The 25,718-nt window shown below is 44.2% G+C and overlaps 1 protein-coding gene across 1 annotated transcript in view; it reads left to right on the top strand.

The window, feature by feature from the left end:
• STAB1 (stabilin 1) overlaps window positions 1-25,718 on the top strand; it is a gene marked incomplete at its 3' end in the record, with an annotated part of 53,489 nt that overhangs the window by 13,346 nt on the left and 14,425 nt on the right. The window contains exons 12-42 of the mRNA XM_029086345.1: window positions 113-235; window positions 1,788-1,934; window positions 3,831-3,893; window positions 4,784-4,897; window positions 5,289-5,342; window positions 6,736-6,816; window positions 7,117-7,275; window positions 7,394-7,456; window positions 8,786-8,887; window positions 9,846-9,932; window positions 10,281-10,392; window positions 10,914-11,097; window positions 11,357-11,450; window positions 12,385-12,543; window positions 13,312-13,407; window positions 13,775-13,870; window positions 14,466-14,513; window positions 15,386-15,516; window positions 15,903-16,014; window positions 16,218-16,295; window positions 16,669-16,770; window positions 17,261-17,368; window positions 17,881-18,012; window positions 18,653-18,781; window positions 19,632-19,688; window positions 20,474-20,569; window positions 21,687-21,882; window positions 22,349-22,444; window positions 23,490-23,535; window positions 24,246-24,325; window positions 25,312-25,437. Coding sequence (XP_028942178.1) covers window positions 113-235; window positions 1,788-1,934; window positions 3,831-3,893; window positions 4,784-4,897; window positions 5,289-5,342; window positions 6,736-6,816; window positions 7,117-7,275; window positions 7,394-7,456; window positions 8,786-8,887; window positions 9,846-9,932; window positions 10,281-10,392; window positions 10,914-11,097; window positions 11,357-11,450; window positions 12,385-12,543; window positions 13,312-13,407; window positions 13,775-13,870; window positions 14,466-14,513; window positions 15,386-15,516; window positions 15,903-16,014; window positions 16,218-16,295; window positions 16,669-16,770; window positions 17,261-17,368; window positions 17,881-18,012; window positions 18,653-18,781; window positions 19,632-19,688; window positions 20,474-20,569; window positions 21,687-21,882; window positions 22,349-22,444; window positions 23,490-23,535; window positions 24,246-24,325; window positions 25,312-25,437 — 3,271 coding nt within the window. The remainder of the gene's footprint in view (window positions 1-112; window positions 236-1,787; window positions 1,935-3,830; window positions 3,894-4,783; window positions 4,898-5,288; window positions 5,343-6,735; window positions 6,817-7,116; window positions 7,276-7,393; window positions 7,457-8,785; window positions 8,888-9,845; window positions 9,933-10,280; window positions 10,393-10,913; window positions 11,098-11,356; window positions 11,451-12,384; window positions 12,544-13,311; window positions 13,408-13,774; window positions 13,871-14,465; window positions 14,514-15,385; window positions 15,517-15,902; window positions 16,015-16,217; window positions 16,296-16,668; window positions 16,771-17,260; window positions 17,369-17,880; window positions 18,013-18,652; window positions 18,782-19,631; window positions 19,689-20,473; window positions 20,570-21,686; window positions 21,883-22,348; window positions 22,445-23,489; window positions 23,536-24,245; window positions 24,326-25,311; window positions 25,438-25,718) is intronic.

Genomic DNA, 25,718 nt, shown 5'->3' with positions numbered 1-25,718 from the left:
TTTCTCTCTGTGTGTTAGCTGGAAGAAAAGTAACGTTATGGCCCTTTCAGTAAATGTGGTTTTTGAAAGAACACGTCATTTATCTTCTTTATGTGGTCTTTTTTCTCCAAAGGATACCACTGCTGAGCAATTGTGCAGAATGCATATTATTCCTGGACTGCATTTCCTAGAAGATATGGTAGAAGCCAAGACTATGTGGACCTTGTCAGGACATCAGCTAACATTCAGTAAGCAGGTAAAGGATCTCCTGAACTGGTCCTGGACCGCTGCTTTCATGTAGGACAGACTGGAGCTTGAGCATAGTTTCCTTGGTGCGCTTTCTTAACCAGAAAACTTTTTTCTCTAATCAATCTGCCTGCAATCAGAACAAGAAGCTTCTTTGTGGAATCCAAGGCAAGGTGATCTAAGACCAGACGCCCCAAGCAGCCACTTATCCTGTCTTGCAGACAACCAATTAGCCAGAATCTGAATTGTGAATGGTTTCTCCTTGGTCTATATAAGTATTCTGGAGAAGAGGCCTTTCCCCTACACCATAAATACTATGTGGCTGACATGGAAGAGGCAGAAAAGTCTCTCTTCAGATGAATGTTTCTCCTTGGAGATTGTGTACTTAGACAGAGCCACATGCTGAATATTTTCTCTGCCAGTTTCCCTTTCCACTCTTTTATTTTTCTTAGTCATCCTAGCAAAGAGTTTTTCATCGTTATGTTCTGATATGGAAAGCTTTTTTTCCCTTTTCCTTTTTTCAGTTGACTCATATTTTCCAGCATCCACTGTTCTCTCTCCATCCTGCACTTTTCCTGCATGCATGCTCACAGCTGGCCAAGGGAGAGCTGTATGTTTCCTCTCTGAGCATCCAGCCTTGGCCTTGACGTCTAGGTTGTAATACATGCACCCTGCGTGCATCAAAAGGACAAAGCACTATTTGGAGCCGGGGAATCTGAGCTGAGCTTGTCAATGCTCCTTTTAAATTTCTTTCCTGTTTGTTTACTCAGGAGTCTTTTGATCTGGAAAGTTTGCCCCCCGACCCCCCCGCTTCCTTTGTTTCAGCCTGAATCTTTAATGATGTGAGATGAAGTTCAGGGCAGGGAGGAGCAGTTCAAAAAATGCATGTGGTGAAATTAAAAGCACAGGGAAGTTGTGCTTGCCTGAACTTGGAGTATGGCTACAGCACCAATACCTTGATTCTTAGTTTGTTGGTAACCTTTGGAACACCTCCATATGCCCAGTGCATGGTTGTATATGGTATGGAAGGACCAGATATGTGCCCTATAATTCAGTGAGCCTGACTGGTTTGGCTTTGTTATAAAGACTCCTTGTTGGCATTATGAGACAATAAAAGTTGCAATCAAAGCTATAGCTCCAGGATTGCCCCCAAATTCTTGACCCCAGTGCCCAGGAGGCACTGTGCTTCTCTCCTTTTACTTGGCAAACTGACGCAGCAGCTACTTGGTGGTCAGTGCCCCTCTTTTGTCATCCAGAGCTGGGATCAAGCATCGTTCACACTGAGACAAACTTAATTCTAGACCTAGCTGTCCCAGATTAAGTCTATTAGGTCTTCTTTCTGTAATAAGACTTAAAAGTACTCCACAGGATCAAAATATTACCCCAACTCAAGTGAGGTGGGATGTTTGTTTTACCCAGGCTACCCCTTAATTTACTTTTCCCAGAGTAACTCTATGTTGCTGACCCATAGGCAGATAGCACTGAAGGGAACACTGATTTATAGATCTATTGTGATAACACATATATATACCAAAAGGAAATAACCTTTTATTATTATCCAGACGTACATCACCTCGTTTCGATATCAAGATGTGCCGGGGGAACTGTACAATGTTTTGCATCCGAACCTACCAGCAGCCAATGGCATCATGCATATTATTAACAACCTAAGGGAAAAAACCAGCCCTGACAACCTCAGAAACCCACAGGTACACAGACATTCCTATTTCTTTTTTATGGGATAGCAGAATAAACACTTATTTAAAAAAAAATGTATTTTCATCATTAAACTTCCAAATCACTGAGGCTTTTTTTAAAGGGAAAAGACTATTTATTTTGTTTTCAGCTCCTGGTAAGACCTGTTAGGCACTATTATGTCAACACAGCATTAAAAGTAGCACTGCATAAGCCAGATACAGACCTCACAATGATGCTTTTACAGTGCTTGGATGAGGAGAGAGTTCTGCTTTCATGAGTAAGATCACTCTCTTCATAGCAAATGAGCTCTTTTTCAGTTATATCTTACAGAATACATATCTTGCAGGATAAATATTGAAAAAGCATTTTCCCATAAAAATCAAATTAAAATTTTCTTTAATCGGTCTGTACTGCATTTTGAAATTATAGTCAAAAAGTTGTCTTTGCATTAAAAATATTTTAACTGAGGGCAAAATAATTACTAGACTTTTGCATTTTGAAGTCATGTCTTGAATTTAAGGCACTGAGCAGGGGTTTCAGGTTCCAGTTCTGCTAAACACTTTTCCCTGTTAGCTGGGAGAAATTTTTGCTGTAGTTACTCCATCACTATGCCTGAGCATTTTAATATTGTTTCTATACGCAGAAAGCAGGCCCTGTTATCCCCTACCTCCTTGCAAAAAAATGACTCATGGAATGACACAAGCTCTTGGATTTGGTAGGATTTTGGTAGTAGTTTGTGCTTAATTTATGCCATTGTAATGAATCTATAAAAACAGTCAGACTGTAATATTATGGTTGTATTTTGTGTGTTTAAAAAGCAGCTGGAGTGTTGTGTTGTTAGAAGCTCTTCAGCTGAAGTGCCCTGAGTATGGTCTATCAATCATACAAGTTCTGGGTGTTCATATGAATTTGATTGTGCCTATCATTGATGGTTAAGTCTATTGTCACTTAAGATGCTCACAGTCTTATGACCTGCATAAGGGTGTTTTCCAAAAATGAGTGTCTGAGGTCCAGAGGGGAAGATAGACCTCTGTGTTTGCATGGTCAGGTACCTTCAGGGAAGGGTTTGCAGCTACTCTGGGATGGCAGGACAGTAAGAGAGCTCCCTGCAGAGCTTGTCTTTCTCTGAACTCCTTCAGACATTTCCTTCCCTTGTGATGTTGGCTTTGCAATGAAGGCTAGTAATCACGTCAGCCATTTTTGGCATCAAAACTCTTTGTACCAGTGTCCCTTGGAAATAATGTTTGGTGCCTCTGCATGTTCTATGGGAAGCACTTTCTGCCAACAAACCCTGCAGATTCCTGCAAATAAAGGTCAGAGAAGTTCCTTCACAAGTCTTGATAGTTGAAGGGATGTTTCTTCTGTTACCTTTGTCTTCATGAGCAGCATGGCAAAAAGGAAAGTATTTCCTCTGTGTTTTCAGGAATACACACACATATTGTATTTTCTCAGCATTAGGGCTCATTTGCAGGTGGCAGAGTGAACTCTTGTTCTCAAAGCACAAGGAGGCTTGAAATGACAGAGCAGCTCCACTGCCTGCCAGCCCAGAATTGATTTGTGTATCTCTGGAAATAGTGTGTCTCTAGTTTTAATGATAGTAAGCAATTGCCTCTTCATTTAATTTAATCTGCACATGGGAGTAGGAAAACAGAAAGTTGCTCAGGTGCATGGTACCTTGGGAAATCCAGTTTGTTGGGCATGAGAAGGAGTTTGTGCCTAAGTTACTGCAGGCTCAGTCCTTGATGGTCAACTGGCCAATACAGAGGGTCTGAAGACTTTGAGGTTGATGGTCTCGTGTAGATCCTTATATGCAAACCACAAATGTAAATGGGCCAGAGGCATTCCAGTCTGTGCTCCAACCTCACTTCAGCCCCAGCCATTTTTTTCTTTTTTGTATCTCCTTGCAGAAAACCATTGGTGAGATCCTTGCTTCGATGGAGATCTTCAGTAGATTTGAAACTATACTGGAGGTAAGCATGTTTGTGTCTGCCCAGGAATGTGTGGCACTATTGATGTTGCAAAGCCTGCTGATGTTTTTGTGGGAATTTTGAATAACATTTAAATACACCTCAATGATTTGGCTTTTTTTCTTAATTATTTTTTCTGTGTCATTTCTTATTTTGTATATTTTACATAAGCAAATGAAATGGAAAAGATGGGAGTTTTCACTTCTATAGAGGATCTAGCACAAGCAGCAAGCATACACACCTCTACCGTCTGCTTCCCCACCTGCCCTTCCCCTCTCCCCTGGAGAGTTTGTTCTTCAAAGCATATTTTGTTCTTGACCACTGTCAGGACAAAGAGTGAAGGTTTCAAGACTGCCCATGCCAAGCTAGATTGTAGCTACCTGGTTTTGGGGTGTAGATCTCTAAATAGAAGCAGTTCTTAGGTTATAAACCCTTGAGGCTGCTGCCCAGGTTTCATTTAGTCAGTATTTTCACTAGGGACAGACTGATTTTTCTTTTACCTCCCTCAGAGTCATCTGGATCTGCTCTAGCATTGCTCACAACAATCTTGGCCTGCCTGTTTTCAGCTCTGTGGCTGTTAGCTGTTTACAAAATTCACTAACTGAAATTGTGTACTTGTCTGTGTGTTTAAACCATGCAGTGAGCCTAAGCCCACGACTCCCTTGTTCACATTAGGTGCATTCACACCAGTGGCTTCATTGTCCAAACTATGTTTTTGTGGCATTTATGCCTCTGTTATACTACGTGTCTATGCTTGGTGTCCAGTTGCCTCTTGTATACATTTGTTTTTCAATAGCTCTGCCTCTAGTGGGTTGCGTGGAGTTTTCTCGCCCTTCCTGACAGACCCCCTCACTAACTCATGCTAGATTCATGCTGAAATACTGTTTTTGCAGAACTGTGGCTTGCCTGCAATACTGGATGGACCAGGCCCCTTTACTGTATTTGTACCCAGCAATGATGGTGTGGATAAGTTGAGAGATGGAAGGCTCATCTATCTTTTCACAGAGGTGAGAGCACATACTACTTTAAGACATCTAATGTGTTGCACGAGGCTGTGCTGGATGGCTTGTGCAATGTATCTGATCATTGCTGAATGTTGTCCTTCCTGGAGATGGCTAAACCATGTCTCTGCTTCTGTAGGGCTTTGGGAGAAAAGTAAATGCTGATGGAAACTGCCTTGAGAAATATGGTTACCCAGACTGTTTAAATCTGATGTTTGGCTTTCTTTCCTCACCCACGCTTTGGGTAGGGGAAAATGGAGGAACTTACTCACCGAGTGGATTCACTGCTATAGTCCATTGGCATTGTCAGTCATTGGTTAAAAGAAAATGTAGTTGCCTCCTCTTAGTCCTGATCATTGAAGGGGTATCTGATTTTTATGTTCTCTTCTTTCCTTAGGGCATAAATAAGCTTCAGGAACTTGTGAAACATCATATCTACACTTCAGCAGCGGTAAGGCAGGCGGCTCTAATTCCAGATAATTGGGGTCCTTTGGGCCAGCATGTTATCAACTGTGTTGTTTGCCACAGAGGTCAGTGTCAATGACTTCAGCTGCTAATTCTTGGACTTCTCCTGGAGAAGCAGATATGTGATGCAGGATCTGATGAGGCAAAATGTTCACCATGAAGACGGTTGCCAAAAGGGAGAGCTTGTGCTCTTCCAGCACAAAATTCTGAGTTTCCTGGGAGTGGTAGTACTCCTTAGTTGGATGTCCTTTACAATGAAAATATTGTCTGGCAGAATTTGTTGCAGGCAAATATTCTCTTGTTGTCACTTTAATTTGTTACACTATTAATTAGAAGTGTACCTTAATTATGAACTCTCCAGCCTACAGTTTCCCTAAAACAATAATAGCAACAACACAAAAGTTATAGCCAAGTGAAGAATTGGTCCAAACTCCCTGCTCCTTTTCCTCCCTCCTTGGGCTCGACCAGTGGCTAAAATTAGAGAAGGAGAACTGGTGCAAGTGAGCCTGTGATCTGACCTGGTACTGCAAATTCTTGCATCAACATTGTTGCATACTATAGTGGCAGGGTAAATAAAATTAATATAGTGCATCAACAAGACATTTTCCCTTATACAATAAACAAGAGAAATATTTAAGTTTAGATGCAAATTCTGTGGAGGAAATGAAGCATTATGGTATAATGTCATGTCCTTCCTTAAAAAATATCAATATTATTCCCATTCTTTACTGAGAAGCAAATGTCAGTCCTTGTGATTTTTCTAATTCCAATAGAGAAAATTCGACAAAACAGCAAAATGTAGTTAGTTGATGAATAACAACATGGTAACAAGTGGAGCTACTGTTTAATAACCTATTGGACACAAAAGTAGCAATTGTCTTGGTTCTCAGAACTTCTCAATTCATTAAGTTTCTCAGTAGCTGCAGATTACATTTTTTTTTCTGCCTTTAGAAATAAACTTATTTATTGAGTCAAAATATGTTCTCTATTATGCATCTGGCTCAGCTTTCATTATTTATTGAATATGTCCTGGAAAATCCCCTTATTAGTCTGACCTTACTTGCAGCTGTATTAGTAAGAGACACTATTAGTGAGACTTGATTTCAGTTGTACTGGACTGTTACTTACACAAGGAATGAAAATCAAGGCTGCTGCTGCCAGCACAGCTGTGTTTGTGGTAGTGCAAACAATTCACACAAAGTCCTGGATTTCCCTCTGACCTGTTATTTGGGTTTAAGGTATTTCATTAAATATAAATGTTAAAGTCATGTTCCCTTTAGAAGACTTTTTATGTGGTGGGAATCAAGGAAGGATTCTTTAAGCTGTACTGAAATAACCCTGCTTTTTCATGTTACTGTCCCCTTGTGTTTTTATTTCAGGTGACTGTGGAGAAACTGATAATGATGCCATCCATTGTTACTATGGCTAACCAGATACTTACCATCAATGTCAGTGCAGATGTAAGCATGAATCAAAACCCTTTTAGGCAAACCTTCCTGTGCTAGGAGAAAGTCTGGATGTGTTTCTGAACAATTGTGGTTTCAGCCCATCTCTGCTTCCTCCTTCTCTTAAAAAACTAGACTTGAATGTGGTCATTGAATAGTTTGCTTCTCGTTCAACCTGTGACTCCACTAAGAGGCTTGACCATTTGTGTGGTTGCACCTCATGTTGTGTACCTTCTGTTTCCTGCGTTGGCTTTATGTAGTTGATGCAGTCTAACAGGCTAAAATGCAGACAAATTATTTGTGTTTCTGCATCAGGGAAGAATTCTGATGGATGAATCAGGGATCCCCTTAAACATGAGAGACATTGTGGCATCAAATGGTATTATTCATACCTTGGATGGCATCTTCATCCCTCCTTCAATAATTCCCATTTTGCCTCACAGATGCAGTGAAGAGCAACATAAAATTGTGATGGTAAGTAACCTTCTCCCATTCTCATGCTCTAGTGGTTGCTGTAGCTCTGTAGCATTCTTGGAATGGGGAATGAGTTCCTTTGAGAAGATTAAGTTTTCCCTTCTTGTTTTCTTAACAGGGCTCTTGTGTGGATTGTGAGGCCCTCAACAATAGTGTTTGCCCACCTGGCAGCAGAGAAATGGTAAATATTTGTGGTTATTTTGGTAATTTCTTCTTTGCATGATGGCATATAGACACACTGATAGTTTCCAACCCAAGCCACTTTCAAATAAATAGAGAACAGGGAAGGCAACCAGTAGAGAGGCTTGTTAGAGGATATGAACTCCCCATGTATCCACGCTTCTATGATCCCAGATTGTCACCCACTAACTGCTCTGTGCTGTTATTCTGAAGTCTGTTTGTTGAATCAATGGAGAGAGCTGTGAGACAGTCTGGGCTAAATGAATTGGTAGACTTGCAACTTTTAGCAAGTTTTTTTTAGCTCAGGCAGAGGTTTTCTGCTCACATGCTGAGTCTACCAGCTCCTCCAGACAGCTAGAACCAAGCCTGAGCCCACTGTCCAGTACTACCGCTGCCTGTATCATGGCCAGAGAATCACAACAGCCTTTCTGCACTACAGAGGATGAGAAACAATTTATTCCTGGCCTGTGCTCCCTGTTGATTCAGAGATGCACAGAACTGGCTGAAGGTGGAGTAAGGAGGAGGAGGCTGTTGCTGGTGTTTGAGTTATCCCACACTGAGTTTAGCAGAACAGCAAGTTCCAGAAAATCCCCGTGTGAAGGCCAGGCCCAGTATCTTGTTCATGAAAGCCAAAGAGGTGTTCACCACTGTTAACTGTTGGGTGTCTTCTGAGAGATCTGACTTTCAGGACAACTTGCTGATGTGGTCTCACTTGAATGTCTGAAGTAGAGCTCCCGAAAATCACTAGTTGCTCATTTTCCTCTCTGATTGAGACAGGTGAAACCAGAATGATTTGGGGTCTGATTCTGCCTGTATCTAACTCCAAGAGAGGTCACTGAGCATTGTTCCAATATTATTTGCAGTCTTTTCCCCTCTCTCTTATTCTCCCTGTCTGTCTCACCTCCCTCCCTCTTTTTCTTTCCGTCCCTCACTCTCTCATTCTCTCTCTTACTCCCTCTCTTCCTCGATATACCTCCCTCCTGCCTTTCTCCCTCCTTTCTTTTTCCTCCTCTGTTTCTTTACCTTCTATTTCTCCCCCCTGCCCTTTTCTCCCCATTGCCTCCTCTCTCCCCCTACTATCACTCTCTCCCTTATCATAGACATTATAATTAGTACAAAAGGGCAGCACCTTGGCTTAGACTTGGGGACTGCTGGGAGCAAGAGGAAGTCGCCATGTGCCTTCTATCATGATAGGCATGCTGTAATGGTATCTTGTTCACCTTGGCTCCTCTGTGAACTTCCTCAGCTCAGAGATAGGCAGAGTTGCCCTCTGCAGCAAAAAGAGCAGAGGGGAAGGTTACAGTGCTGATGACTTGTTTTGTTTGTACAGGAACCAACGCTTTTCCCAAAAGAATGTGTCTACATCCATGATCCACAAGGCCTGAATGTCCTGAAGAAGGGATGCGCCAAGTACTGCAATCAAACTGTCACGGTGAGTGTGATGGAAGACCTTTGAAAGGAGCTCAGCTTTGTTCTTCCTCATTCATCAAGAAGAGCTCTGACTCCTTGAGCTGAGGGAGGGCTGGATGGGAGCAAAAGGAAAGTTGTCCCAATCAAAGGGCTATCCCCAGGACTGGCACATGAACTAACTACCTGCTTTTTCTTTGGCAAACAGAAAGAACACAGAGTACTAACCTGCTGCAAATGTTAGAAAGCAGCTCGGTTAAACCTGCCTACAATAAATAAATAAAATAAAGCACACCAGTTGTGACCAGCCAAGCTGGAGGAAACCATGAGACAAATACTGCAGTGTTAGCACATTTTCTCTAAGTGCCCTGGTTTTAGCATTTCTCCCGAAGGAAGCTGAGCACAGGGAAAGTGCTGTAAGCTGTGAAGTGATTGCATCCTGTTTATGAAACATTGTCAGATGGCTCAGAAAGTTGCCCTTACTGAGTTTATGGACCTCACATTTGTCTGCAGCTCCTTAGTTCTCACAGTGCCAACTAAATGGAATGATTTTTGGGTGTCTCTGCTGATGGTTTGTCTTGTGATTGTTCTTCTATTGATCAGTCATGAAAAGGCCTGTGATCCAGGACTGCTACATCCCTCCAAAGGAGCACAGTCCTCAGCAAGGTTAAAGTAGGAGTGAGTGGGCCAGCACTATTAAAGAAAAAATCTTATAGAAAAAATGGGCCCTATTTGTTGAAGTCAGAAAGAGAGCAGAAAATAGTGATTTATTCTGAGAAGAATAGGCTGTGAGCAGAAAGAGGGGTATTGTTGAAAACGAACTTAATTGCAGGACCTCCTAGAAACACAGGTGCCAAATGAGACAGTCCATTTCAGTCCAGGTCAGAGAGGAGGACCAGGATTTCAGAATTAGGAGGACAGGATGACTCCAGGCAATTCTTGTTAAGTCATGTCACACATTACCCATTTTGCTTTTGTTTCAGATACCTGGATGCTGCAAAGGATTCTTTGGTCCGGACTGCATGCCATGCCCAGGGGGATATTCCAATCCATGCTATGGGCGGGGAAATGTAAGTATGAAAGATCCTGCTGTGTTTCAATGAGCAGATGAGACAGTGTGGCTAGAGTAGATAAGTACAGTTCAGAGTTTGTGCACCAGGGCTAAGCCCACAGTGGTGCAGCAGAAGATCCAGGGAGAATGGTACGTACTCAGTGGGTTTTCTGTCTTGAGCTCTAATGTGAATCATGTCATTGCTGTTGGGGACAGGTCTGCCTAGGTGGGATTTTTTATTACTACCACCACTCTTTCAAAGTCCTATTTTTTACTGCAAGTGCCTTTGATAGAGATCAACGCCTTGGCTTTGTCTTGGCTGCCTGAATTTCAGTCACTTTGGTTTTCTTTTTTGTTTTCCTTCCAGTGCAGCGATGGGATACGAGGGAACGGCAGCTGTCATTGCTTCGAAGGTTTCAAAGGAATAGCCTGCCACATCTGTTCAAACCCAAACAAGCACGGCGAGAACTGTGACGAAGGTTGGTAATTCTGATAGAGAGACTAGAGGAAAATGTAGGGCAAGGATATAGTTTATGTATCCTGGATTCTCTTCTGGCAAGACCAGCATCACAAAAGAAGTGACAGGAATGTTATTGTGGGTGTCCCTTCAAACAACAGTGGAGAAAACATGGCTGATACGACAGTGGTGATGGGGGTCTTGGAAACATCAGCTGAATTTAAGTGTGGGACTTTGATTTAGATCTCTCCTGCTAGGAAAGAAAAGACAGATGACAAGGACCTTGAGCTTGATAGCCTAACTTTGAGCCTGTCCTTACAGCCTATAAAAAACACAGATCCAGGCAGTCACAGGATCTGTTCCCTGGCCAGGTTTTGGGTTATGATGGATGTCTCTCAGCAGACATCTCTGTCAAGAACAAATGGGATGATCATTTCGTGTCATACGAGGTTGTGAAAGAAAGTTGGGAATCTACAAAATGCCATCACTGGGGTGGATTCTGGGCTTTTTGTAGTTACTGATCTTACTCCATGTACTTGACAGATTGTGGCTGTGTCCATGGTGTCTGTGACAACAGGCCTGGCAGCAGTGGTGTGTGTCAGTCCTGGTCCTGTAAGGAAGGCTATACTGGGAAATTCTGTGACAAGATGTCCAACAACTGTGGCCCAAGCGGGCTGTCCCAGTACTGCCACCAGAACGCTGTCTGCAGCCTCAATGACACAGCAAGGTCAGTCTTTCTGGCATATACATTCGTGTGGGCACATCGTCGTTGTACAGGCACACAGTGGCTGCAAGGCTGCCTGCCCTCTAATTGTGTATCTGTGTCTGTGTACTTGGTGCTCAGGATTATTTGAGTAACACAGGCAACCTGCTGGAAATCAGTCAGGTTCTTGCTTGCTTGAGAGGCTCAAGCTGCCTTTTTGCTCTCTGCTGGCTCTCAGAAGGGGCTGCTCTATCTGTGTCCCTTTTGTGCTTATACTTTTAAGGTGCATCTGCACGGATGGATACGAAGGTGACGGGTTTTCCTGCCAGCCCATTGACCTGTGCAGGCAGCCAGAACGAGGAGGCTGTTCACAGAATGTAAGTGGGGTCAGACTGTTGAGGAGCAGTTCCTATCCCATCAGAGCAGAGACCCGGGGCTCTGGGGACTGTTACTCGTTTTGTGTCCTAACTTTCCCTGTCTGTAAGATAAGGTGGAATAACAGGTACCTTGACACAGTCATTGTAAGAATGTCAATCATTTGTGTTGGTGCCAAAATATGACTCTGCAAGGAGAGTTTGGCTGGTTTGCCCCATATATTTTGACAGTTGCAGAGATTAGCTGTACGGATAATTTTTGGTTTGTATTGATTTTCCCCTCAATCTCTTCTAATGTGTGTTAGTTTCTCTATTGCTGTGTTCAGGCTGCAGCTTAGCCGTGAGCTCCAACTCATATTTCTAGGAACCATCAACACTACATTATTACCTTTCAATACTACATTACTTAGAGAAGAACTATGGTTCTTTTTGATGGAAATGACTGCCAAATAGCCAGACCTTGTCATAATTTAGACCCCTCAGAAAGAGGAACACATTGGGCCGTGTAGAAGGAAATAGGATGGCACTGGGTGCAAAGTAGGTCTTTCCTGAGAGAGATCTGGCCTCCATCATTGATTCCATCCCTCATGTCCAGGCAGGAGATTGTGATTGTACTCCTCCTCTTCAGGGAATATTTCTTCTGTAATGAAAGAGCTTTACAGGATGGTAGGGAATAATCTGGGGGTTCTGAACCACCCTAGACACAAGTGTCTACCTCTCTGAAAACACTAAATGTTTGCAGAGTCAGTTTATTAAGAAGTTGTCTAGGACTTTTCTGGGTAAGATGCTTCCAACCCCTCACCCTCAGTGCTGGAATCAGAACTGGTCATTCAGAAACTCTTCACAGTCTGATGAAGGAGATTTGTTGCTGTATTTGCACTGCAATCTCTCCCTTCTTCTGCTGGGTGTAATTCTTTTTCCCTTCTTTCTCCTGGAGGCTCTGTGCACCAGTACAGGTCCCGGCACTGCCACCTGCCAGTGCAACGTGGGCTGGACCGGGGACGGGAAGGCCTGTGTGGCTATAGACAACTGCATGCTGGAGAGCAGAGGGAACTGTCACATCAACGCCGACTGCGTTTATATCGGCCCTGGCCAGGTATGATCAATGCTAAGCAGTCTGATGGTGGAGTTAACGTTTCCTAAGCTGCTCTCTGGGATGGCCTGGGCTCGCCAGAGGTAGAAATTGGGCTTGTCAGCAGCAAAGCCTGCTTGTCTGCTGCCAGAATCACCAGCTCCAGCTAGAACCACACCGTGTGCTTGCATGAGCTGAGATGCACTGATGTGTTTGAGGCTGCTGCTCTGCTCCGAGACTTCCATGCAGCCAAGGGAAGAGACTACAGTCTATAATACAGATCAGTATAAGGCATCAGTTGCTGTGTCCCTCTTCTTCCCAGATCACAGCATTGTCACTGGGCAATGCTAAAATATACAAAAAAGCATGTGCAGCTGTTGAGATAGTCCATGGAGGGAGCTGGATCAGCAGCTGGGCATCTTGAGATAGGAAGAAGGCGCACAGAAGTGGCTTCTCAGAGTGCTGCTTCTCAGAATGCTTCTCCCCACTCACCCAGGGGAACACTGGATAACATGCTGAAAAAAGGTGACAAATCTTTAGCAGACTTTAGTGAGGTGAGATGTGCAAGTACTCTCCTAGCTATCTTGAAAGCAGGAAGGTTTGAAATAAACCCTTCTACTCTTTCTGCCATTCACTAAGTCTGTGTCATTCCCTGAAAAGCTGAAAATAAAGATGGAAACCATCCTCTTCAAGTGACCTTCCCACAGCCAAGCAGTGCAAGAGATCCTGTTTTGGGTGGCAAATGAGGATGCTCTGATTGGTCTAAAAAATTGAAAAGTCTCTTTCTTGCAGAGCAAGTGTGTCTGCAAGAGGGGTTATGCTGGTGATGGCCACAACTGTGATGCAATCAACCCATGCCTCATGGACAACGGTGGCTGCCATGACTTGGTGAGTAGCTGAAGTGCTGTCCCAAGGCTGGCCTTGTAGTGGAGGTTCCTCTGCTCCCTCACAGAGGTTTTTCAGCCATGGCATCAAGAGAATTGCAAGGTTTTATGTTATGTCATCTTACTGGCATGCCACTGAGATGTTATAAAAGTGGATGCTCTGATTTTTGTGAGTTCACACAACCAAAGCTATCGCCTAGGCTTAGCTGCATGAGGTATAAATTCAGTGCCACCGTAAAGGCAACAGGAGGAAGGTGCTTGTGTGCGCTTCTCTAGCCCAGGCCATGGAAGGCCAGAATTCAATTCCTAGATAGGTGTAACACTGCATAACCTGTGTTTGCTCTCTAACTTCTCCTTTCCTGTATTTGCAGGCTATGTGTGTACCCCTTGGTGGAGGAGAGAGATCCTGCGCTTGCCCTGAAGGCTACATGGGGGATGGCATGACGTGCTACGGGGACGTTCTGCAAGTGAGTAAAAAGCAAATGTCTGAGGTCTTCTTGAGATTGGAGAGAAATGGCTCTGCTCTCACTTTCCTTTTCTGTTAGTTGAGTTGATTCCTTCTCCCAGCACCATCCTGACAGCATAAGTGTGTTCCAAGGCCACAGGGACAAAACTGATGCCAAGGCCAATTATTGCCAATAAACCATTGGCAATAATTTCTAAGTTGCTTCACCCCTGTCTGTGCAGTCCAGTAAGTCATCTTTTCTTAGTTGTTCAGAAAGTTTTTCAGGTCAGAGCTGCTAGGTCCATTTTCTGTCATTAGAAATATCAAATGCCATTGTGGATTTAATCCCTGTCCCTGGTGAACATGAGCAATTGCAAATGAAATGAAAATAGTTTGTTTATTTGGGAATATATATATTTTTTAATGGCTGAAGTTTGGTTTTAGGAGTGCCCATCCCTCACACGTGCTGCCTGTAATGGTTGTAAAGTGAGAGCAATGTCCAAGTCATTAATGCCAGATGTGATACTGCAAAAGCCTTCTTTCCCCCACCCTGGGTCCCCAGCCTTGCAACCCCCGTGCTCAGCAGGAGTAACCTTCCTGTTGTTTCTATTTGGTAGGAGCTGGCCAGGAATTCCCACTTCGCAGGCTTCTACGACTGGCTTAAGGTAAGAAGAGCCATGGGATGCCCACATGGGTAAGTTCTGTAGAAGCCAAGTCTCTGTAAACGCTGCTGTTAGAGGAAGAGCAACTCAGTTTATCTTTGTCATTAGAGAAAAACAGAACAGCAAAGGAGAAATTTTTACAAAGGGGGCACGTAGAAAAGCTCTGGAGTTTGTGATAGAATGAGGGTCATGAGTGTGTTTTGTGGGCTGTGTTTCTAGCACAAGAGGAAGCTGGGGCTGTGTTAACTTAATTTTCATGGTTGTATTATCTGTAACTCCTGGCCATCATAAAATACCACAGAAGGGAAAGAAAAAGGGGTAGCATTATAATTATTTTTCAGAAGAACATGTGTTGAGAAGTTGGACTGTACATTTGTTCCTTTTGTTGTTACTCCTTCCCTGTCTCTGGTATGGAAATAACTGAGACACTCCAGAGACTGTAGCGAGTCTGATAAAGCATGCTGTAATGTACAACATCTAACTGAGCTTTAGCTCACCTGTCCTGCTGCATAGATTGCTTTTGCCAGGAATAATCTTGGTGCCTCCCACAAAACTGATGTTGAGGGTTCAGAAAGGATTTATGGGTATGATTGAATGGGTTTGAAGATTAATTGAAGTGTGAGAGTAGGGCTTAAAGCAGCAGGTTTTCCCTTGGCAAGCAGGTGTTTTGGCTAAACCACATGTGGCATTCATTGATTGCAAACAGCACTTACCTGCCATGCCCAGGAGAGCCTGATGTGCTGCTGGGCACATGCTGTCTTTCTACACATCTTTTTCATGTGAATGCAAGAGCGGGATGGCTGTTGGTTATATTTTGTGGTATAGATGTGGCAGTGGCATGTCTTATTTGTTCATTTTTGTGCTTTGGACAACAGAAATCTCTCTTCAGCATCCCAGCAGGAACCAATGTCACTGTCCTGGTGCCATCGGAGGCAGCTATCAAAAACTTGAGTGAGACTGAGAAAGATTTCTGGTTGACTCCCTACATGCTGCCATTTTTAGTCAGGTACAAGGAGACTCTTGTCTTTGCTTTACTATGCCAAACAACAGTAACAAAGCTGCGAACTGGATTTCTGCTTGTACAAGACCAATAAAGAGTTTGCTTGAGATAAATACAGAAGCAAGGTTAAATATCTAGCAGGCAAAGAATTTAGTAGCCATTTAAAACATAACAGACCACAGGCAAGGGAAAGTGGGTTTATTTTTCATGTATTTGCAGAGAGAGATTTTCGCTGTCATGTAGATGCAGATGGTATCAGGACAAGTAATTCCTGCCATCACATGACTAACTAGTTCATGTGAGAGACATGAACGTTGGGTTGTATGGTCTTATCTCCCTCTTATTACAAATAGTGCCCTATTTTTTTCTTTACCTGCCTTTGTTCCTCTCAGGGCCCACTTTCTTGAAGGTGTCTTCACTGGTGAAAGGCTCAAAAAGTACGACAGGCCAGAATTACCCACCCTCAACCCACAGACCAGATGGCAGATAAACACCAGCAGCGGCGTAAGGGTTTCTTACATCATGTGCATGTACCACTATCGAATTAAACTGCTTAAGAGCTGCTGTATCCAGTGGGGAGCCTGGATGGGACACTGATGCCCTCAAACCCAGATCAATCATGTGCAAACTTGAACAAACAATATATTTGTTTTGAACTTGCTTGGCAATTTCTAATCCTTTTGCTTCTCCCTCTGATACTTTTGTAGGTATTAACCATCCAGAATGTGAGTATAGTCGTCAGCGACATCCCTGCCAGCAACGGCGTTATTCATGTCCTTGGTAAGGTACGTGGATACATGCGATACTGGGAAATGCTGCCAACGTAGCAGCAGGTTTGTGTTGCAGCATCTGTGATGGGGCCAAGGAGGAATGCATGTCTGGACAGTTAGGAAGGGATATAATGACAAAAATATATTTGGTTGTCACAAGTTCCTGACAGATGTTTCCTGTGCTGCAGTGTTTAAAATATTTGTCTCCGGGATAAGCGGGAGGGGAGTTCCTCTTCTCTTGGCTGACAGAAGAAGAGTTAAAGCTATTGCAGAATTGTGTAAAATGAGGCCTTTGCTAATTGCCTTTCTTGCAAGCAGGGCAGGAGTCTAGTGTGATTTCCCCCAGATTCCTTTGCTGAGGCTTGTTTATGAACTCACTTTTCCACAGGTTTTGTTGCCGCCTTTAGGAGATATCCCACCAAGTCCTCCAGGTTTGCAGAAACAGCTGGAGACAGTTGCTTCATTCAGCACATTCAAGGAGTTGCTACAGGTAAGCAATTGAGGTGAGCACTGTTGTGGTTGTCACAACTGTCTTTTGAGCAAATGGCCACCTTACCCTGTACTAGTGGTCCAAAATTGGGACTGCCTAGCGAGAAAAGGGACACCCCCTGTTTCCTACCATTCCTGAGGGATCTTCTAGGAGAGCTAGAGAGCAGCCAAAGATACTTACAGTTAGATCTCTGTATCATTGGCATGTTGTTACAGTGGAAGATGGCCTGGCTACCACAGGTGTTCCCATGCTTGTACAGGGCAGAGAAACCTAGAGGAAAAGGAAGGTTTGTTCATAATCAAGAAGCTGCACATATGTCAGTCCAGGAGGAGGGGCAAGCAATTAGACGTGTGTGACTGAGTCAGAGTTGTATAACCTGTTTTCAAGCATTTCCTCCAGCGCTCTTGCCTTTGTAATTAATTTCATGTGTGGTTTGGTTTTTAGTGAGTACGAGTGTAATTGTTAACGTTACTGTTTGGAAATTTTTTAGCAATACCAGCTCATTGGGAAAATCGAGTCCTCTGAAAAATATACAGTATTTGTTCCTGGAAATAATTCCATTGAGGAGTACTGCCATGCTGCCAATGTGACACAGCTGGTAAGCTCACTGCTTGCTTACAGTTTGAATATGTATTGCAGTAAGTGCAGAGACACGTACACTGTCAGATCATAAACTTGAGTTCAGTGGATTTGAGCTTGGAGAAGAGAAGCGTGTCTGATACTACAAGCGGTGAGAAATGTGGCAGAGAGAAATGAGAAGGTGTCCTGGAGTGTTACAATGGGATCTGAAAAGAATATTTGGACTCCAAATGCAAATTTATGAGTAGATTTATGTATGGATAGATGGCACAACATGTTCCCCTTCCTGGCTGGCTGTGGCATATCTGTGGCAATTTTAAACCTTTTGAAAGGTTCCAAAAAACATTTATGGCTTCATCCAGTAACAGACATCAGGTGTGACCAGTCATCTGTGATAGGGAGTTACTGGGCTCTGAGGGCTTAATTAGCCATTACAGATGCTTGGGAACTCTTCTTATGCCATATTTCTCACTGAATTGTAGTCTAGGAAGTCAAAAGAGTTCTAACATTTGGGGTTTTTTGTGGATTTAGGACAACGAGACAGTGCAGTATCACATTGTACTGGGAGAGAAGCTCCTGCCTACAGACTTAAGAAGTGGAATTCATAAGAACAGCATGTTAGGGCTCTCCTACTGGCTAATGTTTTATCAAAACAGCACTCAGGTAAGGAGGGAAGATTGTTCTGCCATTTGAGGATCTGGCTTGACCTGTCACTTTCTAAGGCTGGTGGCTGGATACACCCCTTTCTGTTTCGTACGCTCTTACAAGTTTACCTACTGTGACTGTCAGACAGCAATCCATACACAAGGAGTTGAAGGTTGTCATCTCACTCATAGAATCATAGAATGGCTTGGGTTGGAAGGGACCTTAAAGCTCATCCAGTTCCAACCCCTCTGCCATCAGCAGGGACACCTTCCAGTAGACCAGGTTGCTCAAAGCCTCATCCAGCCTGGCCTTGAACACTTCCAGGGAGGGGGAATCCACAACTTCTCTGGGCAACCTGGGCCAGTGTCTGACCACCCTCACAGCAAAGAATTTCTTCCTAATATCTAATCTAAACCTATGCTCTTCTGGTTTGAAGCCATTAACCATCGCCCTGTCACTACCTGCCTTTGTAAAAAGTTCCTCCCCAGCTTTCCTGTGGCCCCTTCAGGTACTGGAAGGCCACTATAAGGTCTCCTCGAAGCCTTCTCTTCTCCAGGCTGAACAGCCCCAACTCTCTCAGCCTGTCCTCATAGGAGAGGTGCTCCAGCCCTCTGATCATCCTTGTGGCCCTCTTTTTTCCTTTTCTTCTCCTTTGCAGAAGTTTGTCAATAACATTCCTTTGGATGGAAAATTTCTTGAGACGAAGAATGGCATGCTGATTGGGGTTTCACAGGTCCTCCAGATACAGAAGAATCGCTGCACTGCCAATACCACCACCATACAAAAGGTACTGATAGTTATCAAGGAGCTGACCATCATTTCACAGGGTTTCTCCACTTGCTGAACCAAACTGATGAACAGCACAGACAACCTGCCTTGCCTTTTCTACGTGGATGAGACAGTAGCTTGTGGTCTGACCTTAGATGAGTCTCATGTGAAGCTGAGGCATCACAAAGACTTGGCACCTCCTAGCCTCAGACTCTGTACTCCTAATGCAGCAGATCTGCAGTTCTTGTGCAGATCACATTCAATGCACTTGCTGGGGTTCTCTCAGAGTGCCAACCATGGGGCAGGCTGGTGCAGCGACTCCCAGATACTCAGCTGTGGAAGGAGAATCCAGCCCAATTCTTGCATGGCATTACCACAAGCTTCCCTAGGAAATGTTGTGGTCTGCCTGGGAGTCATGACCAAAGTCCAGCCTGCATGGATCTTGTGGCTCTTGGCCATCTGAAGAGTGCAGGGTCAGACTGAGGTACGCCTGCCTTGTTACAGATCAGAAAAAAAGTGTTTGCAGCCTTATGTGAAGATACTGCAGGCCCAGCTCAGAGACTTAGGAAAGGTGCAGCATGTGATCTCCTTTGGTTTGATTTGTGGTACAGTCTCTGGAGTGCAGAAATAAGACCTTGTGTACACCACTGGAGTGCAGGAATAAGACCTTGTGTGAAGCCTTTGGTGGCAGCCAGGGTCCTGCATCATGATTTTTCTTTTTTTGGTGTTTTAAGCCACAGAGATAAATACATCTTTGTCTTTGTCCCAACCAGCAGCCTGTACAGCACCATTTGTAATTCAAGATTAGTGTCTTGGTGTGACGTGGGTAGAGGGCACACATGTGACTTGTCCTGTTCTCTGTGCCCTAGTCAAGATGCGGCAAGTGTGAGAAGGGGATCAAGTGTCCTCCTGGATCAGTTCTTGTGGTGAGTCTTTGATTCATGTGACATCTCACAGACTGTTTGCAGATAGTGCTTTGATGTCCTTTTATTACTCTATAGATACCTGAAAAAATGTGCCATTGAATCCTCTGTGGCTCATTCATTAGCAAGGTTTGTAAGAGAAAGCAGAAAACCAGGGAAACTTACACAGGAGAAACACAAACATAAACCATGAGGCTCCTTACAGAGCTAGCACCAGACTTTGCCTGAATTCCAGGAGCCCTTCAGAGCATGCAGTGTGGGGAGTTTTTGCACTTCACGGGGAAGAAGAGATGTCTTTTTTCATCTTTTTTGACATTATCATCAAGAAAAGCCAGTTTAGGGGTGCCAATAGCAATTTCCCAGCCCAGATCATTGATTTGTTCACACAGATGGACTAGTTGTGCCTGCAGCTTGGTTGTGAGTGAGTGACAAACATTTCCAGACAGGAAAACAACTAAACATTTTATACCCATGCTGGCTCTGAGTTGCCTAGCAGCCACATTTGGCTTCTTACGTTTCATTACTTTATGACAAAAATTTTCCAATTACTTTTTCTGAGTATTCGTACTGACATGTATGCCATGGATTTGGCAGGTAACAAAATAGAGACTGTTTGGTGACCTGACATCTAGAGATGCCTCACTGGTCTCGGCTCTAGATAGTCCAAATTTTGAGGGCTGTTCCTGCAGAGTGTCAGGCAAGAACACTGACATAGGCACTGATATGTATAATGTTTGTCTAAATATTGTAATATCTTCTGTCTGTATCTCTGTTAATTCTATCTGCAGGAATCGCCAGGAAGCAAGAATCTGGCTCGCTGTGAGTTACGCTCTGGGGATACAGGAATCCTTGGCTGCCATTTCACCTGTGCAAAAGTTTCTCTGGTAAGAAAAGCATTTGCCTCAGATTAATTTTTACAAAAGAGAAGTGGGTATTAGAAATACAGCCATGGAAATACAGCCTGTGCTGAAGTCCTGGCTGCATTTGTGCCATTGTGTAGCTGAGACTGGGCTTGTCTGGGAGCAGCTCTCCATCCTGGAGATAGAGGGCACTAGAGAAAAAACCAACCTACGGAAATATCTGCACAGGGATGGATTGTGGTCTGCTGCTTTGGTATTGTTGCTTTGGGTTTTGTCCTCCAGAGGAAGAGAAGGATTTGAATGTTTGTAGTCTGGTTTCCTAAGGAAATGAGGCATGAATGATGGTATTTTGCTTGTGCATGTGCCTTCCTGAATAACTGATGACTGATTTGAACCAAACCAAAGGGAGGAGCAGAAGGTCTTGCAGCTATTATGGTCCCTACCAGTTTTGTGAAAATGTGTGGCTGGGAGAAAACACCTGAAGCGGAAACTTTAAAAGAAAGACTTGTGTGAATTTGAGCTCTTATAGGTATTGAAGCATCTCCCTGGAAAGTTTAGTGGGAATGGGAGATTGAGGAGAAGGGAGAAAGGGAGTTGGATATACAGTACTCAAATGCAGAGCTTCAGTCAGCACTTTTACCCCACTGGGCTCTTCTGCATGCCTTTGTTAGATGTTTCTCTTCAGCTGTACTGTCCAACTTGGTCCCATCACGGTTTCCACCCTTGGCAGGTAGATGCAGAAAGAAGTGAGAGCAGTTAAATCAGACTCCTGAACCAAATCACCTCTGGCAGAGCCTCTCTCTGCCCAACAGAGTATCTTACTGATGGGACATACTAGAGACACCGACAGGAGATAGGCTGGATGGGCACAGGACTGAACATTTGCATTACTTGTCAAATGGCCAGTGTTACTCAAGGGCAGTGTGGACCTTTATGTGAAGCTCTGGGCAATAGAGCACCCCATTTTAGGGGGTTCACTCTGTCCTAGCTGTACACATCTGTCCCTTTCATGCATTGTCAGGAATTATGGCATTATGGCTATCTCATAGTTAAAGGAAGAGAGTAACTTCCACAATAAAGCTATACCTTGTCTGTGCTGCACAAGACAGCTCACCCCACCTTGTTCTTGTTGGTTCTCCAGAGGTCTGTCTGTTGCCCAGGCTACTACGGCCACATGTGTGAGATGTGCCCAGGGAAGCCAGGCCAGTGGTGCTCTGGGAACGGGGAATGCCAGGACGGCATCGAGGGCAGCGGAGAGTGCCGATGCCTGGAGGGTTTCCACGGCACTGCCTGTGAAATGTGTGAAGTGGGCCGATATGGAGCTGACTGCAAATCAGGTGATGCTGGGGGCTATCGCAGCTTGTCTCTACAATTCTGCTTGCAAGGGGAGAAATGTGACCATGTCTAAGCTCTCGGGAGAGGTGGTGGGAGGGAAGAAATGTCCCAAGACCTCTGAGACAGGTGATCAGCTGGCAGGCCACCAAGAGAGGGACAGTGGCAGCGAGTGGTTGTGGTCAGCCAGAGGAGTGGCCCCATTTTTCATCCTCAAACCAAGGCACAGCCGACTGTGCTAAACTGCTCATCCTCCCGCCACACAAACTACAGAAAGTAGAGGCGGGTGGTCTGTTCCTGAGCTTTTTGGCCTGGTAGCGAGGGAACAAGAGCTGAAACTCCTGTGACATTTTCTTTATGGCAGTTTGATGTGTTGGATTGGGAACAGAGCAGCCAGCAAAATGGCAGCAAGACTCTGCTTGTGAAACCTGGTTGTTCTGACAGTGACGAGTGTTTATATTTCCCCCGCAGAATGTGCCTGCGACAACGGCATATGTAACGATGGGCTGCAAGGGGATGGGAGCTGCGAGTGTTTCCCAGGGTGGAAGGGACCTACCTGCCAAGAAAGTACGTGAGTATGAAGGGGTCTGTGGTGTAATATTGCCTTTATGGAAGAGGAATCTGCATGATCCTCTTTAGTTGCCAGAGCAATTCTGTCTGAAAGCTTATCAGCCTATGCTAGCTCATTCCTGCACACAGCCTGCATTTGCAGTGTGATTTCCACAACAGCACATGAGCCCTCAAGTTATTTGGGTGAAATGCATATAGAGAAAAGCTGCTTCCATCTCCACTGAGATTTGAGGCACCTCAAGAACAACCCCTTGCCCTTGGAGAGAGAAATGGAAGCTCCCAGCCAGATTGGGTTGACCATGACTCCTGTTACTTAACTAAGAAGGTGGCAGGGCTTGATTTGAAGCCTCCAAAACACCCCAGTGTGTCTGCTGGATTGCCTTTTCTGCTCACAGATCCTTTGATCTAGGTGAGCTCAGATGGTCTGCAGTCCTCAATAAATCTGTCATTGTGTGTCAAAGTAATATGTTGAAGATAGTTGTTCCCAGAATTTGCGATTGTGATTACTACTGGGGTGGAGAGGAACCTCATCTCCTAAATACTTTGGGATTTTAAAGGTTCGCACACAAAGATTGATTTTGTAGTGAAGTCAGATGTTGTGGAGACATCTAGAAATGAAGATTGAGTGGAGCTGTCCTATCTAGTGTAAATGTAAAGCATGAAAAATCTTCATCTTATTGCCTTGAAAAGGGCAAAGCCAAATGACTCTGTATGTCTGGATTAATGAGGTGTCGACAAGTCCTTGTTTCATTCCTATCAGTGTGGAGGCCGTGCAGATAGGATCAAATTGAACTGTTAGCTCAGACAGAGAACATCAAATTCATTCCATTGCACAGTGCCAAAATATAAATCCCATGAGGTTTTCCTGCTGCCACGTAGGACAGGAGCGTTAGCATAACTGCTTGTGTGTCCCATCATCAGTCAAGGCACCACACGTGTGGCAGTCAGGCTGTTTGGAGGGTCCTTTACCCTACGTGAGATAAATGGCCCCAGCAAGTGCTAAATTGAAAACGCCACGTCACGTTTGTGTTTTCTTTTGCAGGAATCAAGATTGACTTATGCAATAACACTTGCCATCAAATGGCCAAGTAAGCACAGATAAGGGGCTGGGTTGTTCTGAAAAAGCCATATGTGTTTGTACGTGTTTTACGTAGCGGTGATTTTGTGTTTAGGGCTTTGCAGAGGGCTGGGAGAAGGCGCTGGCGCTTACTCATTAAAGATGCATAAGTGTCAGTTCCATTCTGGGAACTCTCTTTGGTGCTAAGCCACATCCAGTTTCCCCAAGGATTTTGTCTGTCTGAGCATAAATTCTTTCCAAGTTCCTTGTGCATGTGTGGATGGGAGAAAGCCGAGACTCCAAGGTACTCCAAGTCTGGTCTTATTCATGGAGCAAATGAATCAGCCATTTACAAGCCCCTTCTGCCTTGCCTGCCCCGCCAAGCAATTAAATTGGCTGATGGGCTGTGATGACCCCCTCTTGCTGCCTTCTCTGTCCATTATCTGATCTCCTATTTTGCGGTAACGGGACCCAGCCATCTCCATTGTGTCGTGCAGAAGCACGTGGGCGTGGTGAAGGTGCACTGTGCAAGGTGTGAAGCCTGTGCCTGGATACCAGCTCCCTGGGCAGCATGACTTGAGTTATTTGGTACTGTAAAGAAATACACAGCACCTTCAGGCATGTTCCTCCTGTGGTTATTGTGATCTCTAGCTTGCACATGCCAGACTTGTATAGTGTTTCCCGCTGGCTGAGCAAATCAGGAGGTGTTGTCAGTGATTGTTTATCCCTTTCTGGTTTCAGCTGCCTCAATAGTTCCACGGATTCCTCACCTACATGCTTCTGCTCTGCTGGATACACAGGGAATGGGACCCATTGCACAGGTATGTCCAGCAAGTGTGGGCAACAGTCAAGGCTTGCAAATACCTGTTGAAGCTTCGCAAAGATAAGGGTTTTGTTTGTGAAATAAATGGCATGATGTTGCCAAGGGAAAGATCATTCTAGATGGGACTGGATGATCTTTCGAGGTCCCTTCCAATCCCTAGCATTCTGTGATTCTGTGATCATTCAAATCCTTCTCATAGCCATCCACCATGAACTCTGCTATGCTTTGATAGAAAAGTTTTCCAGTCCAGAGCTTTACACGGGATGCTCTTGATGTTGCTAGAGCCTGCAAGAGAGAGATAAAAAGGCAGGCAAGTGTAGCAGGGCAATTCTTATTGCTTGTGAAGAGAGATGCACGTGAATGGGTTGTATTAGTTCTGATATCACAGCAATGGTGCCAAAGATACAACAGTTTTGCCTGTGAATCCCTGAAATATGGATCCTTCAATTCCCTAGAGTTTTGTGCTCTTCCTGTCTGCTGGCCATGCCAAAATCAGGTAGAAGCAGTGCAGCAGTTGTGCCAAAATGAGGTAGGATTTTGGGATACTGTTTTAGAGCTACATACAAACCTGATCAATGTCAAAAGCAAACAGACAAGAAAAAAACACCCAGAGTGATAATATTGTAACAGTCAAAACACTAGTAGATGTCGCAGTTTCTTTGCAGTATTGCCCTTGTTTGAAAATGAGTGAGGGGTGCAGGAAAAGTTTTTTTCTCATCTAACTGTTAGTCCTCAGTGGGCAAATGCTGTGATGGAAAGACTTCTTAGTCCAGTTTGGGGGTTACTTAAGCTCAGTATGATTTTTGGACTGGCCTCTGTCTGATCTGAATGAGGCCTCATGCCTTTAAAGGACCTGCAGTTTCATCGAGAAACCAAGGGATTTTAATAAGATGTGATTTTTGTTGAGATGGATGATCATTCTGGCACAGTTTATCTTTCCTAGGTGCTCTGAGCTGATTCTGCTTCTCTTGTTTGTGGTCACAGAAATAGATCCATGCACTATTGATCATGGTGGCTGCTCCATACACGCTGTGTGTACTAAAGTGTCCCCAGGAGAGAGAACCTGTGTTTGTAAGGAAGGCTACGCTGGAGACGGGACGCTCTGCATGGGTGAGTGCTCAGTGCATGTTTTGGTGATTGCCATGGTGAGGCATCATGCGTGCAAAGGGGAATTTCAGACTAAAAGCCTTTAAATTTGAGGTTGAAGTGTTGAATAATTCAATTCTCCTTTCACTTTGTTCATGCAGTGATTATTTCAAAGCAAATAATTCCTGGCTGATCTTGACTCAACTGTCTTTCTGCTCTTTTTTGAGGTGTATGCACATAGACATGTATGTGTGTACATGCATACCTGCAGGTAAGGGCTCAGCATTCTCCCAAGTCATGGTCAG

This window comes from Antrostomus carolinensis, unplaced genomic scaffold (assembly GCF_000700745.2).
Source record: "Antrostomus carolinensis isolate BGI_N321 unplaced genomic scaffold, ASM70074v2 scaffold10998, whole genome shotgun sequence".
Lineage (NCBI taxonomy): Eukaryota > Metazoa > Chordata > Aves > Caprimulgiformes > Caprimulgidae > Antrostomus > Antrostomus carolinensis.
This window is presented reverse-complemented; position numbering and strand designations above follow the sequence as displayed.